This window comes from Aotus nancymaae, unplaced genomic scaffold, assembly GCF_030222135.1.
Source record: "Aotus nancymaae isolate 86718 unplaced genomic scaffold, 86718_ANA_hifiasm-v0.15.2.pri h1tg000108l, whole genome shotgun sequence".
Lineage (NCBI taxonomy): Eukaryota > Metazoa > Chordata > Mammalia > Primates > Aotidae > Aotus > Aotus nancymaae.
The window spans coordinates 9,614,553-9,638,312 of record NW_026988523.1 but is presented as its reverse complement, the minus strand read 5'-3'; the positions used below and the strand labels follow the sequence as shown (position 1 = coordinate 9,638,312).

The window sequence follows — 23,760 nt, the reverse complement described above, 5'->3', positions numbered from 1 at the left end:
TTTGGCAAGAAGATGAAAAAAAGTTTTAAGGTCAAGATATACTGGAAATACTTGGCTAAACAAAGATAACACACGTTTCTTTATTGTAGACCTCAGACCCCTCTAACGTGATAAGTGCATTGTGAACCTCTGAGTGCATACGAGGGGATTGGTGCCAAGGAGGACACGTTCTTCAACTTTTCTAATCACAGAATCTTTTTTTCCAACATGACAACCACTAACCACTTAAGCAACATTAATATTCTACCAAACTGAGTATGGGTAACATTTCATATGGATTGCCTTAAAATGGTATTTCTCAAAGTGTGGTTTGCGTATCATCTGCTTGTTAAGATGCAGTTTTCTGAATCTCACACAAGACCTCCAGAATCAGATTCTCTGGAGGAGGGGCTGGGGATTCTGCATTTTAACAAGCTCCCCAGGTGCACATTGCATTTTGAGAATCACTGCCTTAAAGAAACACATGCCTAATTTCACAATTGTATACATTTGGAATCCTGAATACTAAATATCCTTAATAGGAAAACTTCTTGTTAACTTTCTAGTAACCCATATCTTAATGAAAATGGCTGTGGTAGGGTAGATGATGAGGTATCGGGGTTTTTGCTATTTTATTTTTAATTGCAAAAAGATTTTAAATGTAAAAATCTTCCCTGTCTTCGGTATTGGGCCAGGGAGCTGGGAAAAAATGATTTTTTAAAAAGACTCAGATTCTGTCTTCAAAATGTTTATAGTTTATAATCTAAAAAAAAGTAGACACACTACTTGGCCTCTTGTGTTAGCATCATTGTAGGACCTTGACTGCAGTCATCTTAGCAGTCAGGTTCACATGAGAGACAGATGATTCATTCTAGGAATTAAAGTAGGGAGAGAAGGAATTTATTTTATAGATGGCCTGGTCATGAATGAGCCACCAAGATATTGGTTTTGTTTGTTTTTTGCTATCCTGAGAGTTGGGGAGAACCATGTAATAGGGAACCACATCCACACAAAATCAGATGAAGCAAAGGATGAGAGTGAAGAGTAAGAGGAGGGGAAACCTAATACCGGAATGAATTATGGGGGAAAAACCCTGCTGACTCTGTTCAGTTAAAGGTGAGAAATAACAGGATTAGAATGTCAAATTGCTGAGTCCTACAGACCTAACCATAAACCTCCTCTAAGCTGTTCAGCTTTTTCCCTCTGCAGTCACTAATTAAATCATGCCTTGAAAGAAATAAAGTAACATAAAATAAAAGCCAAAAGCTTTTTTGAATCAAGTAGATTGCATACCATCGGCCTGTAAGGAGCTGGGTATCTCTATGAGTATGGGGAGCTGAAAGTGGAAGGACATCAAGATAATAGAGCACTTGTCTCTTTCTTAAGCTTTTCATAATTATTTCTCATTGAATGTGCCATCTTTGTAGTGTCTTACTTTCATGTGCAGCCTCTTTTCCCTAAACAGCAGTAATCAAAAATATGTGGGATTCCCTTTTCAGTGTGATTTATGCAGAACTGTAAACCAGAGGAACCCAAAGCACATTATAAACCGTATTTGAAGTTCAAAAATTATTCATGTCTCCAACAGGAGGAATGACCAGGGAAAGTTTAACATGGTGGCTCACCAATTCAGTATCCTTTGCACCATCCACACCTTTTATCCAGAAAATATCTTCATAAACTGTTCACTTTCTTGAACATAAACTTGTTACACTGGTACATTCCCAAGTCTCTTCTCACTGATTTAATGAAAATACAGTGTCTGTGTCCTAAGCTTAGGGTCTCTATGATCACCTGAAGCCATGATGAGTCCATTTTTCCTGTCACTCTCCTCTCCTACATGGGGCAGTTCTGCTCATCAAATAAGAATTTAACCAACTAAAGCCCTAACAAAGTTATTGCTGGCCCTGTGTTCTTCTGTTGTTTGCCTGAGCAAAATCCATCATTACTCTATATGCATATGGCATGTGTCAACTGTTTTAAAATTAGCCAATTTTCCTAAGCATAAAAATGGATTTTTGTCATATCACATGAACTATATATCACAAAAACAAACCAGTTTTTGTTGTGGCTTTTTTTTTTTCCAAAATACAGTAAGTCTTTTTAAGTCACTGCCAAATCCATTTTGCTCACTGCATTTGTGAGATACATTTAAAGAAACCAAGCAGAAAAAGAAAAAAAAAAAAAAAAGAAAGAAAAAGCTCATACAGTGCCATCACCTGGAAAGAAATCTAGTTCATTACCAAACCAACCACGCCTAGAAGGCTGGATTGCTTCACCCTGCTTTAAAATAATAAATAAATACAGTATTTGCAAGCTGCCCTGCACTGAAAGTTTGAGACAGGGCGAAAATAATTTTTTAAAAATCTAAGATTAAGAAAAAGAACTGTCATTTATGGAGCACTCTATGTATCAGACTTGATGAGTGCTAATTCTGCATTATTTTATTTCATACTCAAACTAATCCTGTGATGCCTGTGATGTGAGTTGTACCACATCCATTTCACAGATGTGCACCCTGAGGCTAATGTAGTAACTTGGCAAGATCACACAGATGGTACATAGCAGAGTCTGCCAAAGGCTTGAACCCAAGTTCACCATGCCTGAGCCTCTCCTCTCAATGACTATGTTGCCACAGGTGTGAGCAAAAAACCATCAAACTTCTAGAGACGATATTGAGGCACCAGGTTTCTTCTCTTCATTAAGGCTGTACAGGTGTGTTCTTTAAAGATTGTAGATCAGAGCATCCCTCTTTGGGAAATTCTGCTTGAGCCTCTGCATAAAGCCTCCAAACATTGCTAAGCTCAGGAGTGATGCAGCGTATATACAAAATCGGCAGCTGTCTGTATGGTTCGTTTTGAAGGGCCCACAATTCCTCTCAGGGAAAGCACTATGTCTCACTTGGGTTAAAATCTGTGAATTCTCTTTTGAAATGCTCCAGTGTTAATTGGGAGGGCAGCACATTAAATCATTATTAGTCATTAATACCTTAACACAAATTAGTTGATCAGGTTACTGAGAGGTGTGAAGGGCCCTGAGGGAAAGACATTATCTTGATGGAGGTGGTGGGGAGTTGCCAAAGAGGGAAGTCTCTGGATTGCTGCAGGGGCTGAGTGGCTGCAGGCGGGGAGCTAAGGCAGGATGGGAAGGGTGGGGCAGGGAGGGAGGAACCGGACCAGGGCTAATCGGCTTAGTTCTAGGCAGGATTGCTTCTGCAATGTAACTGCCCCTCCCCGCTCCTTCTCCGCACACGCGCACGCACACACGGGTCCCCTGCTGTCCCTTTCGAGCTTGAGGGAGTGTACTTACAGGTGAGGTACCGGCCACTCCTCGGCAACCTCCGGGGCAAGAATCTCGCCTGCGCCTCCGCGGCCGGGGGCTTGTAACACGGCTTTGCGCCTCTAGGGGTCTCCAGTGCCCCGAGGCTTCCGGAGGAGGCCGCCCTTGCTCTGCCGTCCGTCCCTCGCGGCTCAAATCTCAAAGGTCGCAGATTGCAGAAAGAAGAGGCGCGTCCCGGGCTCTTCCCAAGACCCCGCCACCCACCGGCACGACGGCCGTCAGCCACCTGCCCCTGCTCCTGCCTGACGACGCACTGATGCTAAACGGCTGAACACCGAGTGAGGGGGAGGCAGACATTAGCCGCCCCCGCAGTCCTCACGAGTGCTTAGGCTTTTCTAGGCCTCAAGGGGGTTTCAAGGACTTCCCTCTGCATCCCCACCTCACACTCTTACAGTAAGCCCAGTCCCTCCCCCCACCACCTCCCCCTCCCCCCGGGACGCCAGACTCCAGCCCAGCAGGAGTCGCCGCCCGGGCAGCCCTGGCAGCCTCGTGGTCGCGATGGGGCCTGAAGCGGAGCGAGGGACGGGCAGGCCCCAGTCACCAACTCCCCGCTGCCTGCCGCTGGGCCTGATGCTCGGCCCTCCCTGAGCTGGGGCTCCCCGCAAGAAGGACCGCTGCCTGCGTTCTGGGAGACCTGGGTGCCCTAATGAGAACAGAAGAAAGACAATCACAACTGAGGAGTACTGGAAAAAAGTAAGAAACTTTGAGCGAGGCACTATGCCTCCCAATCCACTGTTTAAGAGACTGCAGGAGTTGACGGCAAAATTCTGGCTAATTCATCCTGCGACACGGGTTTGAATCCCAACTCCACTATTCACTAGCTGTGAGATCCTGAGTAATTGACTTTACCTCTCTGTACCCTTTTTTTTTTCATCTTGGAAACAAGAATAATAGTATCTACTTCGTAGAGAGTTGTTAGACTTGAAAGAGATCTCACAGTGCAGACTCTAAGCATCTAGTACAGTGCCTGGCACACAGCAGGCGCTCATTCAAAGACATTGAACTCCTTGCATTTTCAATTACTGAGAACAAGGGAGAACAACAGTAATTGGTCCTAGTCTCACGGAACTTCGCAGATGTGTCTGGGTGAGTGAAAGTCTTCTATTTTAAAATCAATGTTAATATGTCACCTGTGATTTTAAATGAATCACGAGCTTTGCTTTTTAAAGGACTTCTGCAGCGGATATCAATGTGTTTTGAATAGCTTTAGGGTCCAAGGAGTTTCCCCTGAGAACACTTGTGGGTGAGGAAAGAGAAGAGACAGGTGGCAGAGCTCCAGACCCCCCAGGCCTGCTCCAACCAGAGAGTTCCCATTTAATCTGCTTTATATATTGGGGTTCTCGGTAAGGGTTTATTGATTAAAGTCTTCCACTGCTGTTTTGAAAGGTGAAAACCATGAATATGTCCTTGTACAATTCAGGGAAACCTTTTCCTCCAAGCTTAGGGACGCTCAACTCTGCTATTTGTCAATCACTGTCTTTAAACTTTATAATTTTTGTGCAACTCTACTCTTTACAGTTTTTGTGGATATAAGGTGTAATAGCCATTTTATTAGGTGGGGATACTGAGGCTGACAGAGGTCACACATGGCTGAGGTCACACAGTGGGCAAGTGACCATGACCAGATCGATGCCCAGGTTCGTCTCACCCAAAATCACCCACCCCACTGACCCTCAGAGCCACCCAGGGTGGAAGACAGAGGACATGGTGCAGGGGCAAGAGCCCAGCGTCTGAATGCTGGTTGCTCCTCTATGCTTTGCCTTCCTTAGTTTCCATATGCAAAACAGGAATAATACTTCATAAGGTTGTAATCAAAATTAAATGAGATAATATAAGTAAAAATGAACCTAGTCCAAGTTTTATCATAAAATAGGCATTGGGAGCATATTAAATATGTATGAACTTGTCCCACCCATTTCATCTGCTCTCCAAATCATTTGTCCTTTTATTGTAAGAAATATTCATACAGAAGGTATAGATGCATGCATGTGTACACATGGGGTGTGCATCTGTGTGTGAATATATATGTATGTATGTGTATATAGATATAAAATTGTAGAGCAAATCTGCCCTCAGGTCAAGAAACAGAACACTGCCAGCATCTCAGAATCATCTCCTTCTGCATGCCCCTCCTTGATCAAATTCCCATTTCTCCCTCCAATCCAATTCACTTCTCATCTTGTTAAAAAATAATTTTCTTTTCCCCTTTTACTGATGCCTCTGGGTTGTCCCCAGCCCTTTTGCTATGCCTCTCTCTGTCACTTCGCGAAGGTTCTGAGTGACACGTTGTTCACAGGAGAGAAGTGAAATAAAGTGGTTCAGCAAAACAGGTGTGTGTGAGACAGTATGTGTGTGCCATGCTTCCTACCTTTGTAGAATGCAGCATACTGGACACCTTCTGAGATATGTCTTAACCCAAAAGAAAAGGAGGGACAAGTAGATTAGCATGGGATAGGTTTGGGAACATTCTGGCTATTTGTTGTACCCCAAGACCACCCAGGCTTGAGTGTGGTGACTCCAGCAGTGAGAGGTGGTCATCACAGCAGCTAGTGTCTTGGTTACATGGAAGAAAAAAATTCTCTCCTCTTTAGATCCCCAGATCCAACTCTAGAATTTCTACTTTTCTCAGTTGACAAATTACACCTCAATTTGACTGTTACTTCCTCTAAGAGACTTTCCCTGACCAATGGCTCAATCACTCTCTCTGACAATATTCTATCTTTTTCATTATCAGCACTTGAAATTATTTATTTATTTGTTTATATTGTTATTTTTCTGGATACCATAGTAATAAACAATGTGGGCTCCAGGTCTAAACTTGATGAGAATGCCAGCCCCGCCTAGTTACTATCTGTGTGGCCTTGGGCAAGTTGCTTAGCCTCTCTGGGCTTTCAATTCGTCACCTACAAAATAACAAACCTACTTACCTTATAGGATCAAATGAGTTTGTGTAAAACTTCAGTACAGTGTCTGCTTGATACTTACGTACTATTAAGGTGTTAGCTATTATCGGCGATGTGCATAATAATCATGATTATAACCATATCTTCTGTCTAGAATGGAAGCAACTTGGGGGCAGATCTTTTATCTGTGTTGCTGTTTGCTGAATCTTCAATGCCTAAGAATAGGACCCAGCACTACACACTCTTAATAATATACTCAATATACACAATTAATCTTTTCAGAGAAGTATGTCTTAGAACCTCAATCCCAGCCCTGCTGCTTGGTGCAGGAGATGGCCGTATCAACAAGTCAGAATAGTGTGGTGAGTACAGAGCAAAAACAGAATTCGAACAAGATGTGTAGGAGTCTAGAGGGGGAGGCAATTAATTCTGTCCCAGAGTCTCAGAGAAGCCTTCACAGAGGGATACTATTTACAGAGTTTCGAAGCTCAGTAACCCTTCAGGAAGCAGAGAATAGGACAGGGGAAGATTCTGCAGGAAAACAACCAAGGACGTCTAAGGCTCCAGAGTGCTGAGGGAGCTGCCTGGCGTTTGAAGTGGCTGCTGTGAGAAGCGGGAGGTGGGAAAGATGCACAGAGGGGCTATTGCACCAGCTCAGGAAGGAGCTCCTGTTTGTCATGCTAAGCAACTTGTTATTCTGACAGTAGAGTCACTGGAGAATTACAGTAAGTGGAAAAGCATAGAGAAATTTACCATTTTGAAAGACCATCCTGGCTGCAGGGAAGAGACTGGATTGGCTAGCCCTCAAGAAAATAGATACGCAGATCAAGTCCTGGGAAGATGCTGGAGAGAAGGGTGAGAGCCTGGCATCAGAAAGTGGCAGGAGGGGTGAGGAGGAGAGGATGGCTTTGAGAAATCATTAGGAGGTAGACCCTGTCAAGCCTGGAGGATTCATTGCATATAGGGGCAGTCTGAGAGAAAGTAGAGCCCAGGCAACACACAGTTCTTCATTATCCCCCTGGAGATCAGGTGGATTTTAGTACCTTTAACCAAAGAGGGGAATTTGGGGAAAGGAATGGCTTGGGATGTGAAGTGGCACATACTGAGTTTAGCTTTGGATTTTAATCTTGGTGATGTCCAAGTAAAGACCTTTAGTAAGAAAGAGTGTTTAACATTTGTTGAGCATCTACAATGTACCTGAAACTATGTTTGGCACCTTACCTACTTCATCTTGTTTAACATTTAAAACAACCCTTTGAGAGATTGAGCATTACTTTTTACTTCTATAGATGATAAAACTGAGAATCAGAGTGCTAATAATCCCTTTGTGACATGGTTAATGTGTAAGAACAGTAAGTAGAGTAGTTTGATTAAGCAAGATTGAATGAAATAAATAGAGAAAGATTAGAAAATATGGTAATAAAGGTAATTTGGGGTAGGTCATGAGAAGCCTTGAATGGTGATGATAACCACCCCACAGAAGTGTTGTGAGAGTGAGGTGAGAAGGCTTGTGCAAACCTTTTGTGAAGTATAGAATAATGAGCAAATGTGAGTTGAAGTTGTGATCTAACTTACTGCAGTGAATAACAATAATGATAATGAATGAGTTATAATATTCAAATCTGTAATTATTTTTTAAAAATTCAATTATTATGTTTTCTCTCAATCTTCTTCGTGGTGGGTCCATAATTTTTTAGAAAGAGTCTTGTTCTGTTGCCCTGGCTGGAGTGCAGTGGTGCGATCTCAGCTCACTGCAACCTCCGCCTCCTGAGTTCAAGCAATTTTCTCCTGCCTCAGTCTCCCAAGCAGCTGGGATTACAGACATGCACCACCATACCTGGCTATTTCACGAAATAATCTTTAATACATGGCCATGCTTTTCTTTCTCCCGACCACACTATCAACATATCTGATATGAAAACAGAAAGCTCTCACAAGGAATGATCATAACGTGGTAGAGATGAGAAGAAAGGAGGGAATGTGAAAGACAAACATACCCAGCTGATCCCACTATTGTGTCCTTACACTTTAGAGTGAGACCCTAAAGATTAGTCACTTGATTATTTCTACTGTCATTCAAAAACTCAAAAATATTAGGGTAAAATTACCAAGCCACTCACCAGCTCATTCTTTGTATGTGAGCTGAGAGTTGTGCTTCCCAAAGGCTTTGGGTGGGCTGAATCACAGTTAACAAGGTCTCTCTTCAAATAAATATAGATTGGTGTATGCTATTTGTGTCCTTCTTGGCTTGAAATTTTAGAAACACATGCCTTAAGGCTCACTCTGGGCTGCTCCTGACCCCTCCTTCCACGTTCTTTCTCTTTTTTGTCTCCGACTCCTCCTATTTCTTGCCTCTGCCCCTTTTCCCCGTTATCTGTCGCTACTCTGCAGGGCCTTTGCTAACAGTATCCAAAAATAATAATAATGCCAGACACTTACATAATTTTAACTTTTCTAATAGCCACATTAAAAAGTAAAAAAATGGATGAAACTAATCTTAATATATTTTATTTAACCTAATATATTTAGAATATTATCTTTTTAACATGGAATGAAGATTTAAAAATACTGATGAGATATTTTAAATTGTTTTTCTTTTATAACCAAGTCTTCAAAACCCAATGCACATTTTACATTTACAGAGTGCATTTCAAATGCTCAAGAGCCACACGATACCAATATGCTATCGTATTGGCAAGTGCTTAGAGCTTAGTCCTGTGAGGTATCAAATTGTCTTCTCCCTTCACCCAATCCAGAATTCCAGAAATGTTTGCATTTCATGTGAGCCTCAGTAAGAGGAATAATGGGTCTGGCTGTTGATGATTCCATGCTGTGCTGATGCTACTCAACTTTACTTCTCTCTCTATGGCAGAGTGACAATTTAAAGAGGGTCACATCCTAATTGGTCACATGAGAATGGTTCACCATTGCCCCCAGTCTGAAGCATAACTGAGCTGCCTGTCTTCATTTCCAGATAGAAGAGTCTTTAATTCACAACCCCTAACCACATGCCCATGGCCCCGGATCTCTACCTCAGCCCCCAAACATAACAGTGGATACCTCTGAATAGTAAAGAGAAAAGGTATCATGCCCACAGTCTGGCTGCACAGTCATTTAACGCAGGAAACAAGGGTGATAGCAAGGTCCAGGGAAGGATTTTCAAGGGAAAATAATGTCTTGGAGACCCCTTCCCCAAATAAACTCGTAGGGCTAAGCAAACAAACAGACTGGGTTCATGGGAATTGTGCTTTTGATCTGGGAGCAATTATGGAGTGACTTTAGGTAAGCCATTCCACTTTTATGTTCAATGGGAATATCCTCCATGTTGGAATGGGGCCACCCAAGTGACCAGTGACTTACAGCATGAAAAACATCTCAAACCATGTGAAGACCAATGACTAGGGAGGTTGTGTTGCCATTCCTCTCACAGGCCCTGTGTTTGCCTTGACCTTTCCTCTGGGAGAGATGCCTGCTGTGGGAGCAAATGCGCGTGGCTGGCTGGTCACAGCTCTCTCCTTGTGGGCCCTTCCTTGGCGTTGCCCACACTGGCAGGCTGCCTCTCTCCTCTCCTGCCCAGCTGAGCAAGCATGGTGCCCTGTGGTACAGCTTCAGGCAACACTGCACCCCGCCCCCTCCCTGCTTTTTCATGGTCTCCTCTTTAGTGACTGCTACAGCATATGTTTTATTAAAAGGGAGAGAGAAGGGGAGACAAGAGGTTATGTACATGGGCATGCTCAAGAATCTTAAGATTGAAAATCTTCTGCTCAGTGCTAAATGCCTAAGGGCTTTGGCATTTTGCCAGCTCTAAGAAAACCCCAGGAGGAACATTTGGGTGGAGAAATAGGAAATGGAGGAAAATCAAGGCTCTCTCTTAGGAGATTCTAATTCTAAAATATGAGAAGCTGTGTGTGTGTGTGTGTGTGTGAGATCTCTTAAAATTTGCTTGTTGCCCCCAGTATTCTCATTCAGATTTTTGGATATGATGTTGATAAGCTCTCTGAGGTTGAGCAATACTTTTCTTACAATATATAGATTAGACTTGAAGGTGGGTGGCAGGCCAGGTAATTTTCAATGTCTAATGAGATCCCCAGCATTCCAGAGCTCCCTGCCTAGGTTCTAGGGCAACTTCCTTTAGGCCAATCTACGTTTAAAATAATTTAACTAGGCATATGGTATTTATAGAATGCAAGAAAATAGGTGGGCCAGAGTAAACCCCAAGGAATCAAGCAAGTCTTGAAGTTTCCAACCTTCCCAACAGTGCTGCAGTTATTATTTCTGTTGGCTAGAACCCCTTCCCTCCTCCTTTCTATCCAAACAAATCCCACCCCATCCCTCATGGCTCAACTCCAATTCTCCTTCCTTTGAATACTGATAGCTCTCATTATCTGTACAAATCAATCGCAGATTAATTAGGTCAGCCTTGTGAATTCTCTGGTATTGAATTGCTGTTTAGAACTTACATCGTCAATTCCCTGTTGTCAGATGTAAGCCTAGTTTCCTAACTAGACTGTAAGATCACTGAGGGCAAGGGCAAAGACCTACAAGACTTTCATTCTTCACTGCCCTTGGGTTAGTCCCAGAGGAGAAACCCTGTGCATTGTAACATCTCCATCCTTGTAGTACAGAACAACTAAATCAGATTATAATTACTAAGATCAAACCATTTCTTAGAAGAAGGCCGTGGAGTCTGGGGTTGGCTCAGGAGCAGTGAAACCCAGATCCCATTCCACAGTGTCCCTCAAGTGCCGTGTGACCTGGCATAAAGCAGTTGCTCTTTCTGAGGTTCTCTGCCCTCCCTTTTCCAAGAAGGGGGCTAACATCATTCTAGCTTTACTTTTTAGGGTAATCAAAGATAAATGAGACAATAAGCTGTGTGAGGATTAATTAGATGAGCTCTGTAAAATGCCCTCAGCCCTTTGGAAGAGGATGCCATTGTAAAATGTATATGAGGTCTTATTACTTAAGAGAAACAGTTGAATTGCTAAAAATACACTGTGCAGTGGGGGAAAACAAAACACTAACCAGGAAACCTCATCTAAGCATCCCAGTCAGCAGAAAGTGCCCACGCAGATGTCTCAAGTCCCTCCAGATTACCTCTTGTTTGTGAGTTGGGGAGGGATTTCAGAGCAGTGCCTCAAAGGAGTGTATCATTTTTCTGCGATGCTCCCCAGTGGCTAGCCTGTGTCTTGGGAAAGGGGATCAGGAGAAGGTGATGATGCGGGGATGTTCTTGCCCTTTGGCCTTGCTTAGTAAACAGCCTTTCAGGAGGCCAGAAAGGAGCACCTAGAAGATAATTTTGAGGGCCAAAAAGAGAAGATGCTCCCCATCTTTGAGACCAGACCCATGCTGACAGAGCAGGAGCGTTCCTCCTTCCCCGGCCCTTGTCTCTTCACCTCCTTTCTTGTCCCCACACTGCAGCACACATCGCTCCATTCTGGGAGACAAAGCCAGCTCCATTTTTGGTGAGGAGGGCAAGTAAGAGTCAAGAATGCTTCTGTCTTCTCCATGGCTGCCTCTCAGCTGTCGAACACTTTGGAGCCAGCTGCCCTCCAGAAGGGGAGACTATGGTCTGACATTTGCTTTCTTTCTCTCAAACATTTCACAATATACATGCTCTGTACCTTTTCAAATCATATCCTTCTCAAAGAAGCAAGGCATGCATCTTTTTCTAGTGTAGGCAGCAGCTCTGATACTGATAAGACGGGATCATTGTGGCAGCATTGCTTGGTCATGCCCTCAGTGCTGCAAAGCAACTTATTCTGGGTGGAGGGGGACTCAAGAGGATCATGCCTTAAACAAATAACATACACACAACTGTGTGAAGTCAGGAGGGAAAGCACACAAACTCCAGCATCACTTTGCTGTTGCCTGATGTCATCAGACTGCCCCCCAGGGGATTTGGTAAAATACTTTAGTTGCTTGGTTAATACTGGCATTGCATGTATTTTAGCGAGCATGGTCAGAGAGAGTCACTTCAACATGCACATGTCTGGAGAAGGACAGAGGCAGAAATACTTGACTTACAATATACCTTTTATCCCTCTGATTGGTCTATGCTGACATATCACTGTCCCTGCTGAATAAGGCCCAGAGTACTCATCTATAAGCTTAGGCTTTTATAATCGTTATCCTTTTAACAAAACATTTATTTCTGCTCATAGCACCCTGCTCCCAGGGCTGCAAAGAGCACACATACAGTTCTTTACAGAGGGGTCTGTTCAATCACGTTACAGTGCATTAGCTTGAATATTAGTTAATATTTGGCTTAGGTCTATATACCCTGGATAAATATGTACCATGAAGAGGGACTGCTTGGTGAGGATAAAAGTCCTCTGAGCTGGAACAACAGCTCACAAGTTCATGCCTACTAGGCAGGAACACCCCAGGCATCTGTGGTTTGGGCAGGGTGCTGCACATGCTTGATTCTTCCATAGGCAGCCTGCTTCCTGCATACAGCTGTGAGCACAAGCACACATACATACACACATTACAGACAGCATTCAACCGTGTACTCAGATGATCATAGAAATAGAGAGAGAGAGAGATCTGCTAGATGATACCAGCACATCTCACCTTTCAGCACAGCAATGTTCTTCCTACTGTCTCCAGTGCTCTGCCAGGCTCAACTCAATCAATGGGGCTTCTGCCACCACCCTGGGGAGACTATTTGCAACCTACAGCATTCACTGTTTGGAATTTTATTTTCCTGACTGCATGTGCATGGGAAACATGCCATAGGCTCTATGAACACGAGAATATGAATATTGTGCATCATAACCTCAGCTCTCCGGGGTCCTTCCCAAACAGTGAACCTCCCAGTGTCAGCTGGGCAGGCGAAAGTCCTCGTCATCTTCTGCAATTAGGCAGCCCTATTGAATTTTCTGAAGCTAATAGGAGTTGCACTAACTTTGAGGACTTAAACCAGGCAAAAGCAATATAGGTCAGGCAGAGTGCCCAAACCCTGAGACAGCCATGCAACACCAGGAGGCAATACCAGAGTGATCTCTAGCTCAGCCCCAAAGTCCATTGCTCAGCTCTATAAGACAGCAACTGAGAGAGTGGAATCATTCCCTCTGCCTGCAACTGCCAGGCACCAGGGCAAGAGGGTGGTATGAGAGCAAAATGGTCCCTTTACCAACGGACACACCAAAAAGGACAATGAAAAGGAGATAGAGAAAAATCACCGAAACCCTGCACTGTTACCTTGAATCCTTGCAAGAGCCCTCCTTGCTGTATCAGCTGCTCCCCAAACCTTCAACGACTGGGAGGAGACTCCTAAAAGATTCCAGGTTTTTGTGCAACATCTCCAGTGGCAGCTTTCCAAAGTTTTTACTTCATGATTTCTTGTGGCTCTTTCTCATTTGGGGAAACGCGAATGCCTCCCCCTCAGCGTGTGAGAGGGAGCGGATGTCTCTTTTCAAATTCTCTTGCTCCCCGCTTTACTGTCGGTACCGCCGCCGCCGCCGCCAACGTTAGACCACTTGCCTGCTGCCTTCCCGCTGAGCAGCAAGGATCCCGGTCTCCCACAGCATCTTTGAAGTGGGGCTTCGGCACCGGGGCCGGGGCGCACACGGGGTGGGAGAGGTAAGGAAAGTGCAAAACCCAACTGCGGGAGTCCCCTGTCCCTCCGCAGAGGAGAAACCCAAGATTTTGCCGTCTTTCCAACTCTAAAGAGACTCACCTACCCCTTCTCTCACCCGAAATCACTGCCTTGCACATGGGCAGGGACAGGTCCTCCGGCTTCACCGCTCCCTCCGCTGCCTGCAGACCTGCCCCTGACCTCGGAGCGCACGGCAGGTGCACATCCCTGGGCAAGTCCTAACGGGATCCTCAGAGCTCAGCGTAGGCACTGCCAGCACAGCATTGAGCGGCTTGCCAGGCAGGCGGATCGCATCCCAAAGCTGTAACCCGGCGCGTCCCCGCTCCGACTCTGCGCTCCGTACCTAAGCAGTGTCACCTGCAGACCCAGACACCAGATGAGTGTCTTAAGATAACAATGCTGCCCTGCCTGCCTCTCTCTTTCTTTCTTATGCACGTAGGTTGGCAGCCAATGGGACACAGCGCCACACTCCCCACAGGTGCCCATTGGCTGGGCGGCTTGGCAGGGGGCGGGCTCTGAGCCTCACCGCTCTCTCCTTTGGTGAGCTGGCAGGCTGGGGTACCAGCTCTGTTAACCCTCCCAGCGTTGCAGCGGGGACTTTTTGGTTTGGATAAGGAAGCCTTGGGTACATTCACGGGGTGGGGGGGGGGGGGCGTTGGACACTCTAAGAAGGCTTGGGAACAAGAAGTAGCTGGGGAGCTAATTACATTTTCTTCTAATCTTCCTGAGTTACAATAATCATTTGTCCCAGCCCATTTTGTTTGCTTGCTTAACTAGAACTGCCAGAGATTGGGACCCATCTGAGCCATTTTCCATCTAATTTGAGGTTTCATTTGGTTGTTTTGTGAATTTTAGCCTCTTGGATTACTTAATTAGAAATGAGCCCCCAAGTGAGAAATACTCAGTACACACACACAGACACACACAGACACACACACACACACACACCCCAGAGATCCAAGGGAACAGAGAAGCAAAAGAGAGCAAGAACCCAGTAAGATGGCTAGAGAGCGAAACAGATTTAGAGGCCCAGACAGCTAAATCAGGAAACATTCTGCCCCCACACCAGGACTGTAAGGACAAAGGCAAAGAGGAGAACTTCAGGTTTCTGGGGAGAGATTAAGTTTAAAAAATGTCCTTCCGAAAAAGGGAATTGTTTTCCCTATGGTGTTTTCCCTCTGTGTGTCTCCTTTCACTTCTGTGTGTGTCAGGAAGAGGGACTGTGCATCTCCGTTTAGTTTTTAAAGGAAGACTAGAGAAATCAGAACAGGACCAGCCTTGTTTCTGTGAAGCAGGTGCTGTTGCTGGGCCTGTGAATTGAGAGAGAGGGAGGGAGGGAAGAAGGGAGGGAGGTGGAGGGAGAAGGGAGGAAAGGGGAAGGGAAGAAAATATTAACTTTACATCGAAGTGTGAAGTATATATTTTTGATGTCCTAATGAGGGTACAAAACTGAAATATATACTGCTAACTAGCATATTATGCTAGATTTTGGCAAGAGCATGGGAAAGAGTAATAGTTGAAGAAAAATCCAATTCAAGGGAAGAGCTGGGGGCTGGAGCTGGGGAAGGAACTTGGGAGATTCATGCTAAGTCACGTGGTGGAGAAAGAATGAAGAAGATAAATATATAGTCAGAAAGGGAGAGGAGTCTTTCAATTGAGTTTCCATAAATGGAGAGGAACATCAGAGATCATTTTGTAAAGAACTAGGAAAAATGTATGCAGAGATTTAATGAATGTCTAAGTAGTACGCATGGAGATTAGCTAAATTGCATCAAGTAGCCATAAGTTCTGAATGAATAAAGAAAATTTAGAAATAGTATCTCACATACATCCCCTTAGATTCACACATCTATCACTTTCATCTATATTTTCTTCTCTGTATCTTATACAAGTTTGAACTTCCTTCTGCATACTGCAGGTATCTGTTTGCCTGAGCTACAAAACATTCAGAGAATGGTGGTGTCACAGGGTCCTGAGCTCTCTGTCTAGAATAAAATATCTAAGCAAACCAGTGAAAGCCTAAATCTATTGCTACTTAACTGGTGAGTTATTTACTTTTGTGATTTCTAGAGACACAGACCCACTGAACTTGTCCCAAGTGATAACACACTGAGATGTTGAGGTTCTTGTAAAGTAGCGTAAGGTAGTGGGTAAATAGAGGGAGGGGTTAAATAAAGAATTGCTGGTTTCAATGGAAAGAAAGTTAAAATTTCCAAAATCTGTAATAGAGGAAAGAAGCGAAGTTGGCACATAAGAAGACAACTTGAAAAAGAAACCTTGCTTGTGCTTTCTTTTCCTTGAAGTCTGAAGCCATGGAAAAAAAATTAAAGAGGCAAAATATGCATTAAAAATTGCCACAAGTGTATAGTTTGACGAATTCTATATAAGCGTCAATGTAACCATTACTCGCTTTATTTCTAGCACCCCGGGAAGCATGTTCCTGAACTTCTCAATCAAAACCCTCCAGTCCCCAGTGATAACTATATTCTGACTTGCATCACCAAAGATTAATGTTACTTCTTCTTGAATTTTGTAAATATAGGATCTTAGAGTATACACTCTTTTGTGTCTTGATTCTTTCACTCATCATTATGTCTGTTAGATTTATCCATATAGTTGCGTGTTTTATTGCTGTGCACCATTCCATTACATGACTACATGACATTTATTCATTCTGCTCTTGATAGATATTTGGGAAGTTTCTGGGTTTCTTTGTTGGCTATGATAAGTAAACTTGTTATGAATATTTTTGCGCTTGTTTTTTGGTGGACATATCCTCTGGGAAAACACCAAGGAATATAAATCACTTAATTTGCTTTGACTCCTACACTGGAGAAAATCTCCTGAAGATGATTCTGAAGACTATTTTCTTGCCAAAATAATTGCATAAGGTGATAGTGGCAAAGGCTATCACTACTGAGTACCAACTAAATGCCTAAAATGTGTCACATTCTTTACATACGTAATCTCATTTCCTCCTCACAACCACCCCCAAAACTATGTATTATTTCTGTTTTGCAGATAAGAATCTTGAATTAAAGACACTATGTTAGGAAATAGCTCTTTCTCTCCTGAGTGCATGTGTATATATATGCATATATGTGTGTATGTAGGGGGAGAGGTAAGTAAATGCTCAGGGAATGGAGCTAGACAAAGGGAAGTGATGGAAGTTCTCACTGCATTGGTACAGTTGGAGATTGGCTTGGAGAGATGGGACAATCTAAAGAATGAAGAAGGTTGCATTCCAGGTGGACAGAATGCCATGGAAGGAGTGAAAATAGGAAATAGGGCCGGGCACGGTGGCTCACGCCTGTAATCCCAGCACTTTGGGAGGCCGAGGCGGGTGGATCACAAGGTCAAGAGATCGAGACCATCCCAGTCAACATGGTGAAACCCCGTCTCTACTAAAAATACAAAAAATTAGCTGGGCATGGTGGCGCGTGCCTGTAATCCCAGCTACTCAGGAGGCTGAGGCAGGAGAATTGCCTGAACTCAGGAGGCGGAGGTTGCAGTGAGCCGAGATCGCGCCATTGCACCCCAGCCTGGGTAACAAGAGCAAAACTCTGTCTCAGAAAAAAAAAAAAAAAGAAAGAAAAGAAAATAGGAAATAGACTTTAATTTGATTCAGAGATGTGTGTGTGTGTGCACACGCATGTGTGCGTGTGCGGTGGGAGGATAGAGATATGGTGCAGTGAGCAAATCTATGTAGAAAAACAGTGTGAGATTTAGAAGAGTTTTTGAATTTCTAAACCATAGGGTTTGAACTTTATCTTATAGAAAAACTAGAATGACATAATGAAAGTTAGATTTCATGAAGATCAACCTAGTAGTTGTGTACAGAATACATCGATAGGAGGAAAAGCAATCAGAATCTATTTTAATAGTCAAGGAAAGAGGCCGTTGGCACTTAAATACAGGAAGGTGGACCTCAGAAGAAAAGTCAAGATTGGAGATAACAGAGCTTGCTGTTTTATAGTTTTAAAGAACAGAAATATTTCTGAGAATGAATAAATGCCATGAAGTCATGTAATGGACTAATACACAGCAATAAAACATTCAACTACATGGATAAATCTCACAGACGTAATGATGAGTGAAAATGTTAAGACACAAAAGAGCATATACTCTAAGATTCCATAGTTAGAAAATTCAGGAGCAACGTAACATTACTCTTTGGCTATAGAAATCAGAAACATTTTCTATGACCTACAAGGGTGAGCAGAGATGATTGGCCCCTTTTGTTGATGGGGAAACTAAAGACAAGAATGGTCCAAACTTATCTCCAAAGAAGAATATTATAAAGTTAAGTCTTGAATCCAAGTCTATTATTTCACTATATCGTCATGCCACTACACAAAGGTGATGATTAAGATGCATAACATTTTCCCCCATTTCATTTAAATGTAAAACATCATCCAGTAGAGATGGCCTCGTTTCTATGTGCTTCAACCTTTACCCATATCTCTAGGTATTTAATTCCCTAAGAAAAGACCATGTAACATTATTTCCATTTTTACAGTAATCAAGTACCCTGGAATAATATATTCTCTTTAAAATAAAATTCTACAGCTTCTTTTGTTTGGTTCTTGTTGAGAGAGAGAGAGAGAGAGAGAGAGAGACAGAGAGACAGACAGAGGTCTAGAAAGACTTGAAATACCAACTACCAACTATTCCCAACTTAATATATGTTTTAAGAAGACTAGATATTGGCCGGGCGCGGTGGCTCAAGCCTGTAATCCCAGCACTTTGGGAGGCCGAGACGGGTGGATCACGAGGTCAAGAGATCGAGACCGTCCTGGTCAACATGGTGAAACCCCGTCTCTACTAATACAAAAAATTAGCTGGGCATGGTGGCGCGTGCCTGTAATCCCAGCTACTCAGGAGGCTGAGGCAGGAGAATTGCCTGAACCCAGGAGGCGGAGGTTGCGGTGAGCCGAGATCGCGCCATTGCACTCCAGCCTGGGTAACGAGCGAAACTCCGCCTCAAAAAAAAAAAAAAAAAAAAAAAAAAAAAAAAAAGAAGACTAGATATTGACATATTAGAAAATCAACCCTAAGTGGTTCACTTGGGCTTTCTAACATGACTCAAGACTCTTCAGAAAATTAGAAAGAAAGATTTCAAAGTGACAGTAGATTATATGCTACTCAAAAGCAGGAGGAGTATTTTTCTAGTTGTGCTTAGCCTAATGCTTAGGATATGGTAGGTACACAAACATTTGCTCAATTAATTACGGTGGTCCATAAAGCCCAGTGATTATCCATGGGTGCACCCTAGTGTACCATAACTATATTGTGGAAAGAGCAGCGGGCAAAGAAATCTTGTTCATGGTCTTAGCTCCATAGAAGATAGATCACTGTTTTATGGGTCTCAATTTCCTTATCTGTTAAATGAGAGATTGGATGAATACATGGTCTGGTACTTACATGCCATTTCTCACATTCTAGTACTGAGGGTGTTTTCCTGGCATCCACTATCATCATTCAATGGCAAATAACCTCGCATAACTAAGTTTAATATGATATTTTTTATGCTAGAGAGAATAGAATAAAAGAGATATCATGGGGGTTTTTATCTCACTCAGTATCTCCTAGGGGAGCGATAACAATGAGGATGAGTTTTCAAAAGGTTTTTAGCTGATATATCTTTTTTACAGTAGTTTACAATGCTGCATGGTAAGATACCTTGGGGTTAATTCCCAGATAGGTATAAAAACTCAACTAATAAAGTTTTTCTTCTTTTCTTTGTATATGTGGTAAATGATCTTTCACTACTTAAACATTACCTTAAATATGGCTTATTTTCTCTATTCAATTAGTGAAACCTTGTAAAATATAAGGCAAGAACTTTTTTTTTTTTTGCCTTTTAAAGAACATATTTTCACATATGCCACTAAACTGACACCAAGTAGAATGAAAATATAATTGTTTCTAGAGTAGGGGTCGTCTTTTAGAACAGTAGTGCATTAAATTTCTAGAGTGAGAACTACAAATAGCACAGTCTTCACAGCACCTGGTATTCAGGCTAGCATTGACCCAATAACATCGGAGGGATACACTTTTGAAATAAGTTATTGGTTATCATGTGAGAGAAAATTCAGTTAAATGTTAGATTTGAGAATACACAAAGTTACATTTCTACCACTGTTTATTGCATATTGTCATCATTTTTAAACGGCAACATTGTTGAGCACTATTGAGAACGGATCTTATATGGGTTTTGGTGGTGGTGGTGGTGGTGGTGGTATTCTTCAGAACACTTACACTTATTCAGGGTGCTGAATATCTGCACTGTCGTACTCTTGACTGGACTGGGATTGACTTAGCTCATGCCCAAGGGTATTCTTTTATTACTTTTCCGTCTGTTAAGAATGCTTAGGAACTTTGGTTTTCCTCACAATTTTCTTCCAGCTTTGTTTTATTTACTGGATTCTCTAAAAGTTCAAGATTTCCTTGAGCTAACTCTGCTATTTTTTCCCTATCAATTATAGTATTCCCCAAATCATCTTTTTATTGGCTACTTCAGATAACATTTGTGATAGAAATGAAGAAGCTGAGAGAAGTTGCAAGTAAAAGTTTTGGTCTCTTGCTTAACTGTGCGCGTCGGTCTGTTGTGCATATCTATCCATCCATCTAGACCAGTATAACAAATACTTTCTTTAAATATTTTGCAAAGTTAGTGCTAAGTAAAAATGTGCACATGTGCATTCCTCCCAGCACCCTTCTATCCAATGTACAAATCCAACTATTGGGTAAAAAAAGACAAGACTCGGACAAGCTATAATACGTTCATAAAACCATTGGGGGAATTTGCATCTGGAAAGCATCCACCCCCCCTCCGCCACCCTGCCACCCTGCTTTGCAGAAGTGCCCTTTATGGTGTGTGCCCGTTTGTGCCTTTCTCAAGCCTTCTGGCCGATGATGCCAGAGGCAAGGTTTTACATTGCAAAGATCAATTTATTAAAAATGCCGTGCAGGTAGTTCATAGCCAAGAGCCTTGCTCGCGTTGGAGGATGCAACGGAGGAGAGAGGCAGGAACACCGGCAGCCAGCTGGGGGCTGACCTGATTCCCTAGAATCCTCAGCTCCCTTCCTCTTTCCTCTCGACGTCCTTCCTTCCCTTTTTCTCCTCTCCCCCCACCCCCGCTTTCCCTTCTCCAGATAAGCAGCTCCGGGAAACAAAGAATCGGGCTCTCTAGACATCAGAGCTTAAACCCAGCACTCAGCAAGCGGCATCTCATTCCGGGGTCCAGGGCTCTCCCGGCTCTCCATCCCCTCCCTAACCTCCCCCGCCTCCCGCGCTCGCTCACTCGCTCCCTCCCCGCTCGCTTCCTCCCCCACCAACGCAGCGCTAGGAGGAAGGCGGCCGGGGCTCAAGATGGCTTTAGCCCGGCTCTGCGCCCTGCTCGCCTGCTGCTGGGGGCCGGCGGCCGTGCTGGCCACGGCCGCCGGCGACGTGGATCCATCCAAGGAGCTGGAGTGCAAGCTCAAAAGCATCACGGTGTCGGCGCTGCCCTTCCTGCGCGAGAACGACCTGAGCATCATGCACAGCCCCTCGGCCTCGGAGCCCAAGCTCCTCTTCTCGGTGCGCAACGACTTCCCGGGAGAAATGGTCGTGGTGGACGACCTGGAGAACACGGAGCTGCCCTACTTTGTGCTGGGTGAGTCCCGGGGGAGGTCGAGGCGGCCGGAGGCGCTGGACCAGCGCCCCCACCCCCCACTCCGGCTCCCTCTACACACCCACTCGCCGACGACCTCCCCTCCCCCACTCCTACCTCCCGGATCCGCCCCACTCCCGGACCATTCTCCACACCCACTTGCATACTAGCGCCTCTGTGCACCTGACTTCTCCCCAAATCCGACCTGGATGCTGGGCCTCCTCTCAGCGGCCCTACCCCAAAGGAACAGGTTGCATGAGTGTTTCTGAAAGCTCTCCCAGCCTTGACCTCCCAGCTTTGATTCAGGAGCACATCCACACAGCACTTTTTGTCTGCTACCAGCTCAACTCCCATAATCCCCTCTACCAGCTCCTTAGCCACATGCTCAGCTCTTTGCTTCACACACCCTGGACACCCACACCCACTCACAGGACTTCCTGGGGGCTTTATAAACAGGTATCCTGTTATCACCTTGCCAGCTGTGTGCAGGCCAGATTCCAGGCTTCATTCACGGAGAGACCTTTATCTGTCCAGGCTGCTGACACCCTCCCTTCCAAACACTCAAGTTTCTTCTACCCCAGCTGTTCATTCTGGGAAGTCCTACCTCTATGCTTAGATGTCACAAGCCCCTCATTCAACCACATCCACACATCCATGTCACATCACAGTTGCTTAAAGACATTATACAACTGTAGTCTGTTAATACTGGTCTCTTCTTTGTTCCCAGGGCCACCTTAGATTGGCATAGGCATTCCTGCTCACAGAGTGACCTTTCTAGACAAGGGTCTCTTCCTTCCTTTGTTTGTTTTCATCTCGCTCTCTTTGGTACCAACACTGTAATTTTCTTAGGTCACCTTCAGATAGTTGAACTCCTGTCACTTCAGCTTCTGGAACCCACACATTGCTTCAAATCATGCCTGTTTTCCACTACGAATCTGCAAAGATATCGTGGTCCTCCTCTAGTATCTTGCAAAGCACCACAAGTTCATGTCACTTAGCCAGATTTCCCTCACTTCTCCATGTGCAGATGGAGCTCTCACCCTGCTGTGCATGCCTACCTTGTAATCCATTTCTTTAGCAGTGTTGCCAATTATTCTTGTTTTGCCCAGGAGAAATTCAAAGAAAACTACATGTCAGTCTCTAGATCCAAGGAAAGAAAAAAAGAAAATGTCCAGGAGGCTGTTCTATCTACTTAATACCCTACCAACCAGAGTTCCATTTGCAGGAACATGGTTTCCTGATGGCCACATGTAGGCTAGAGCCACATGTGGAATTCTAACACATCCCTCTTGCTCTTCCTTCACGGGAGATGTCTTCACACTGAAAACATTAGAAAGTGGGTTAATAAACCCCTACTCTCCAACCCCTATGGAAAAGCAATTTCAGAAATTGCCTGGTCCTTTGAAAAATTGCTTTACAGTTCCTGGAGTGCAGTTCACAGTTGAACCCATTAAACCCAACCTACACTATTGATAGGATTATTTGTTTTTACATTCAAAAATACCAATAACATAATAAAAACTGGGGACTAGCTGGGATTGAGAGCATTGTGTATGTGCTGTTCATCAAAATGTACAATTACTGGCTTATTCAGAGGATGGAAAGTTCACATTGAAGTCATGCTGATGTGCAAAGTACAATCTGTTCATCTTAGTATATAAAAATGAGTAGAGGGAATTATGTGCTTCTAAAGAGGCTGTTTTGCGCTCTGCTTGTAGTGTTTGCTGTGCATGAGGAGGTACATGTATGGTGCGTAAAAAAAGGGAAGGCTAGCAGGTATTCCAAATTTCACTTCTTTTTTCGCAGAATCCCAAAACCAGGGCCTAATGCTGTGATGTGCCTGGTAGGAACCAATGTGCACACTGAAAGCCCAGATGTTAAAGAATGGGTTTTCTGCACCTCTGTGCAAAGCTGCCCACTGCAGTGTCCTGTTGGGGTTGCCATGGTAACCTACTGCAACTTGGCATTTACACACAGGCACACAGACACACTCTCACTTCGGGGCCAGATGCACTATTTAAATGCATTGATTGTCTCCCATCCTCCCAGTCAGCGGGATATGCTCAGAGCAGAGAAGGGCTGGTACCTATTCTTTCTGGCTTAGTATGCTCAAAGGAAGAAGAAATAAATTTTAGTTTGGGCAGAAAGGAAGAGGAGTCCAAGTTTATGGAGGATAAACTCAAGGGTAGTTGCTTTTGAATTTAACTTATGTGGTCCTGATCATGCAGCTCACAGCTAATAGTGAGGGATGTAGTGACTTTGGTTTAGGGATTTCCCTACTTATA

General features: G+C 43.9%; 2 protein-coding genes across 4 annotated transcripts in view; one reads left to right on the top strand and one right to left on the bottom strand.

Annotated features, from left to right (window-relative positions):
* Positions 1-14,236, bottom strand: part of BRINP2 (BMP/retinoic acid inducible neural specific 2) — a 110,811-nt gene extending 96,575 nt beyond the window's left edge. Inside the window, exon 1 of the mRNA XM_012444621.2 lies at positions 13,425-14,236. The gene's annotated coding sequence lies outside the window, so the exon portion shown is untranslated. The remainder of the gene's footprint in view (positions 1-13,424) is intronic.
* The window catches only part of ASTN1 (astrotactin 1), a 335,413-nt gene continuing 315,678 nt past the window's right edge, over positions 4,026-23,760 (top strand). The window contains exon 1 of one of the 3 annotated variants that reach the window (XM_021668017.2): positions 4,026-4,404. In XM_021668017.2, coding sequence (XP_021523692.1) covers positions 4,395-4,404 — 10 coding nt within the window. In that variant the 5' untranslated portion in view covers positions 4,026-4,394. Of the gene's footprint in view, positions 4,405-20,856; positions 21,479-23,760 lie in introns of those variants that run through there. The other 2 variants (XM_021668016.2, XR_002478082.2) reach the window with 2 other exon arrangements.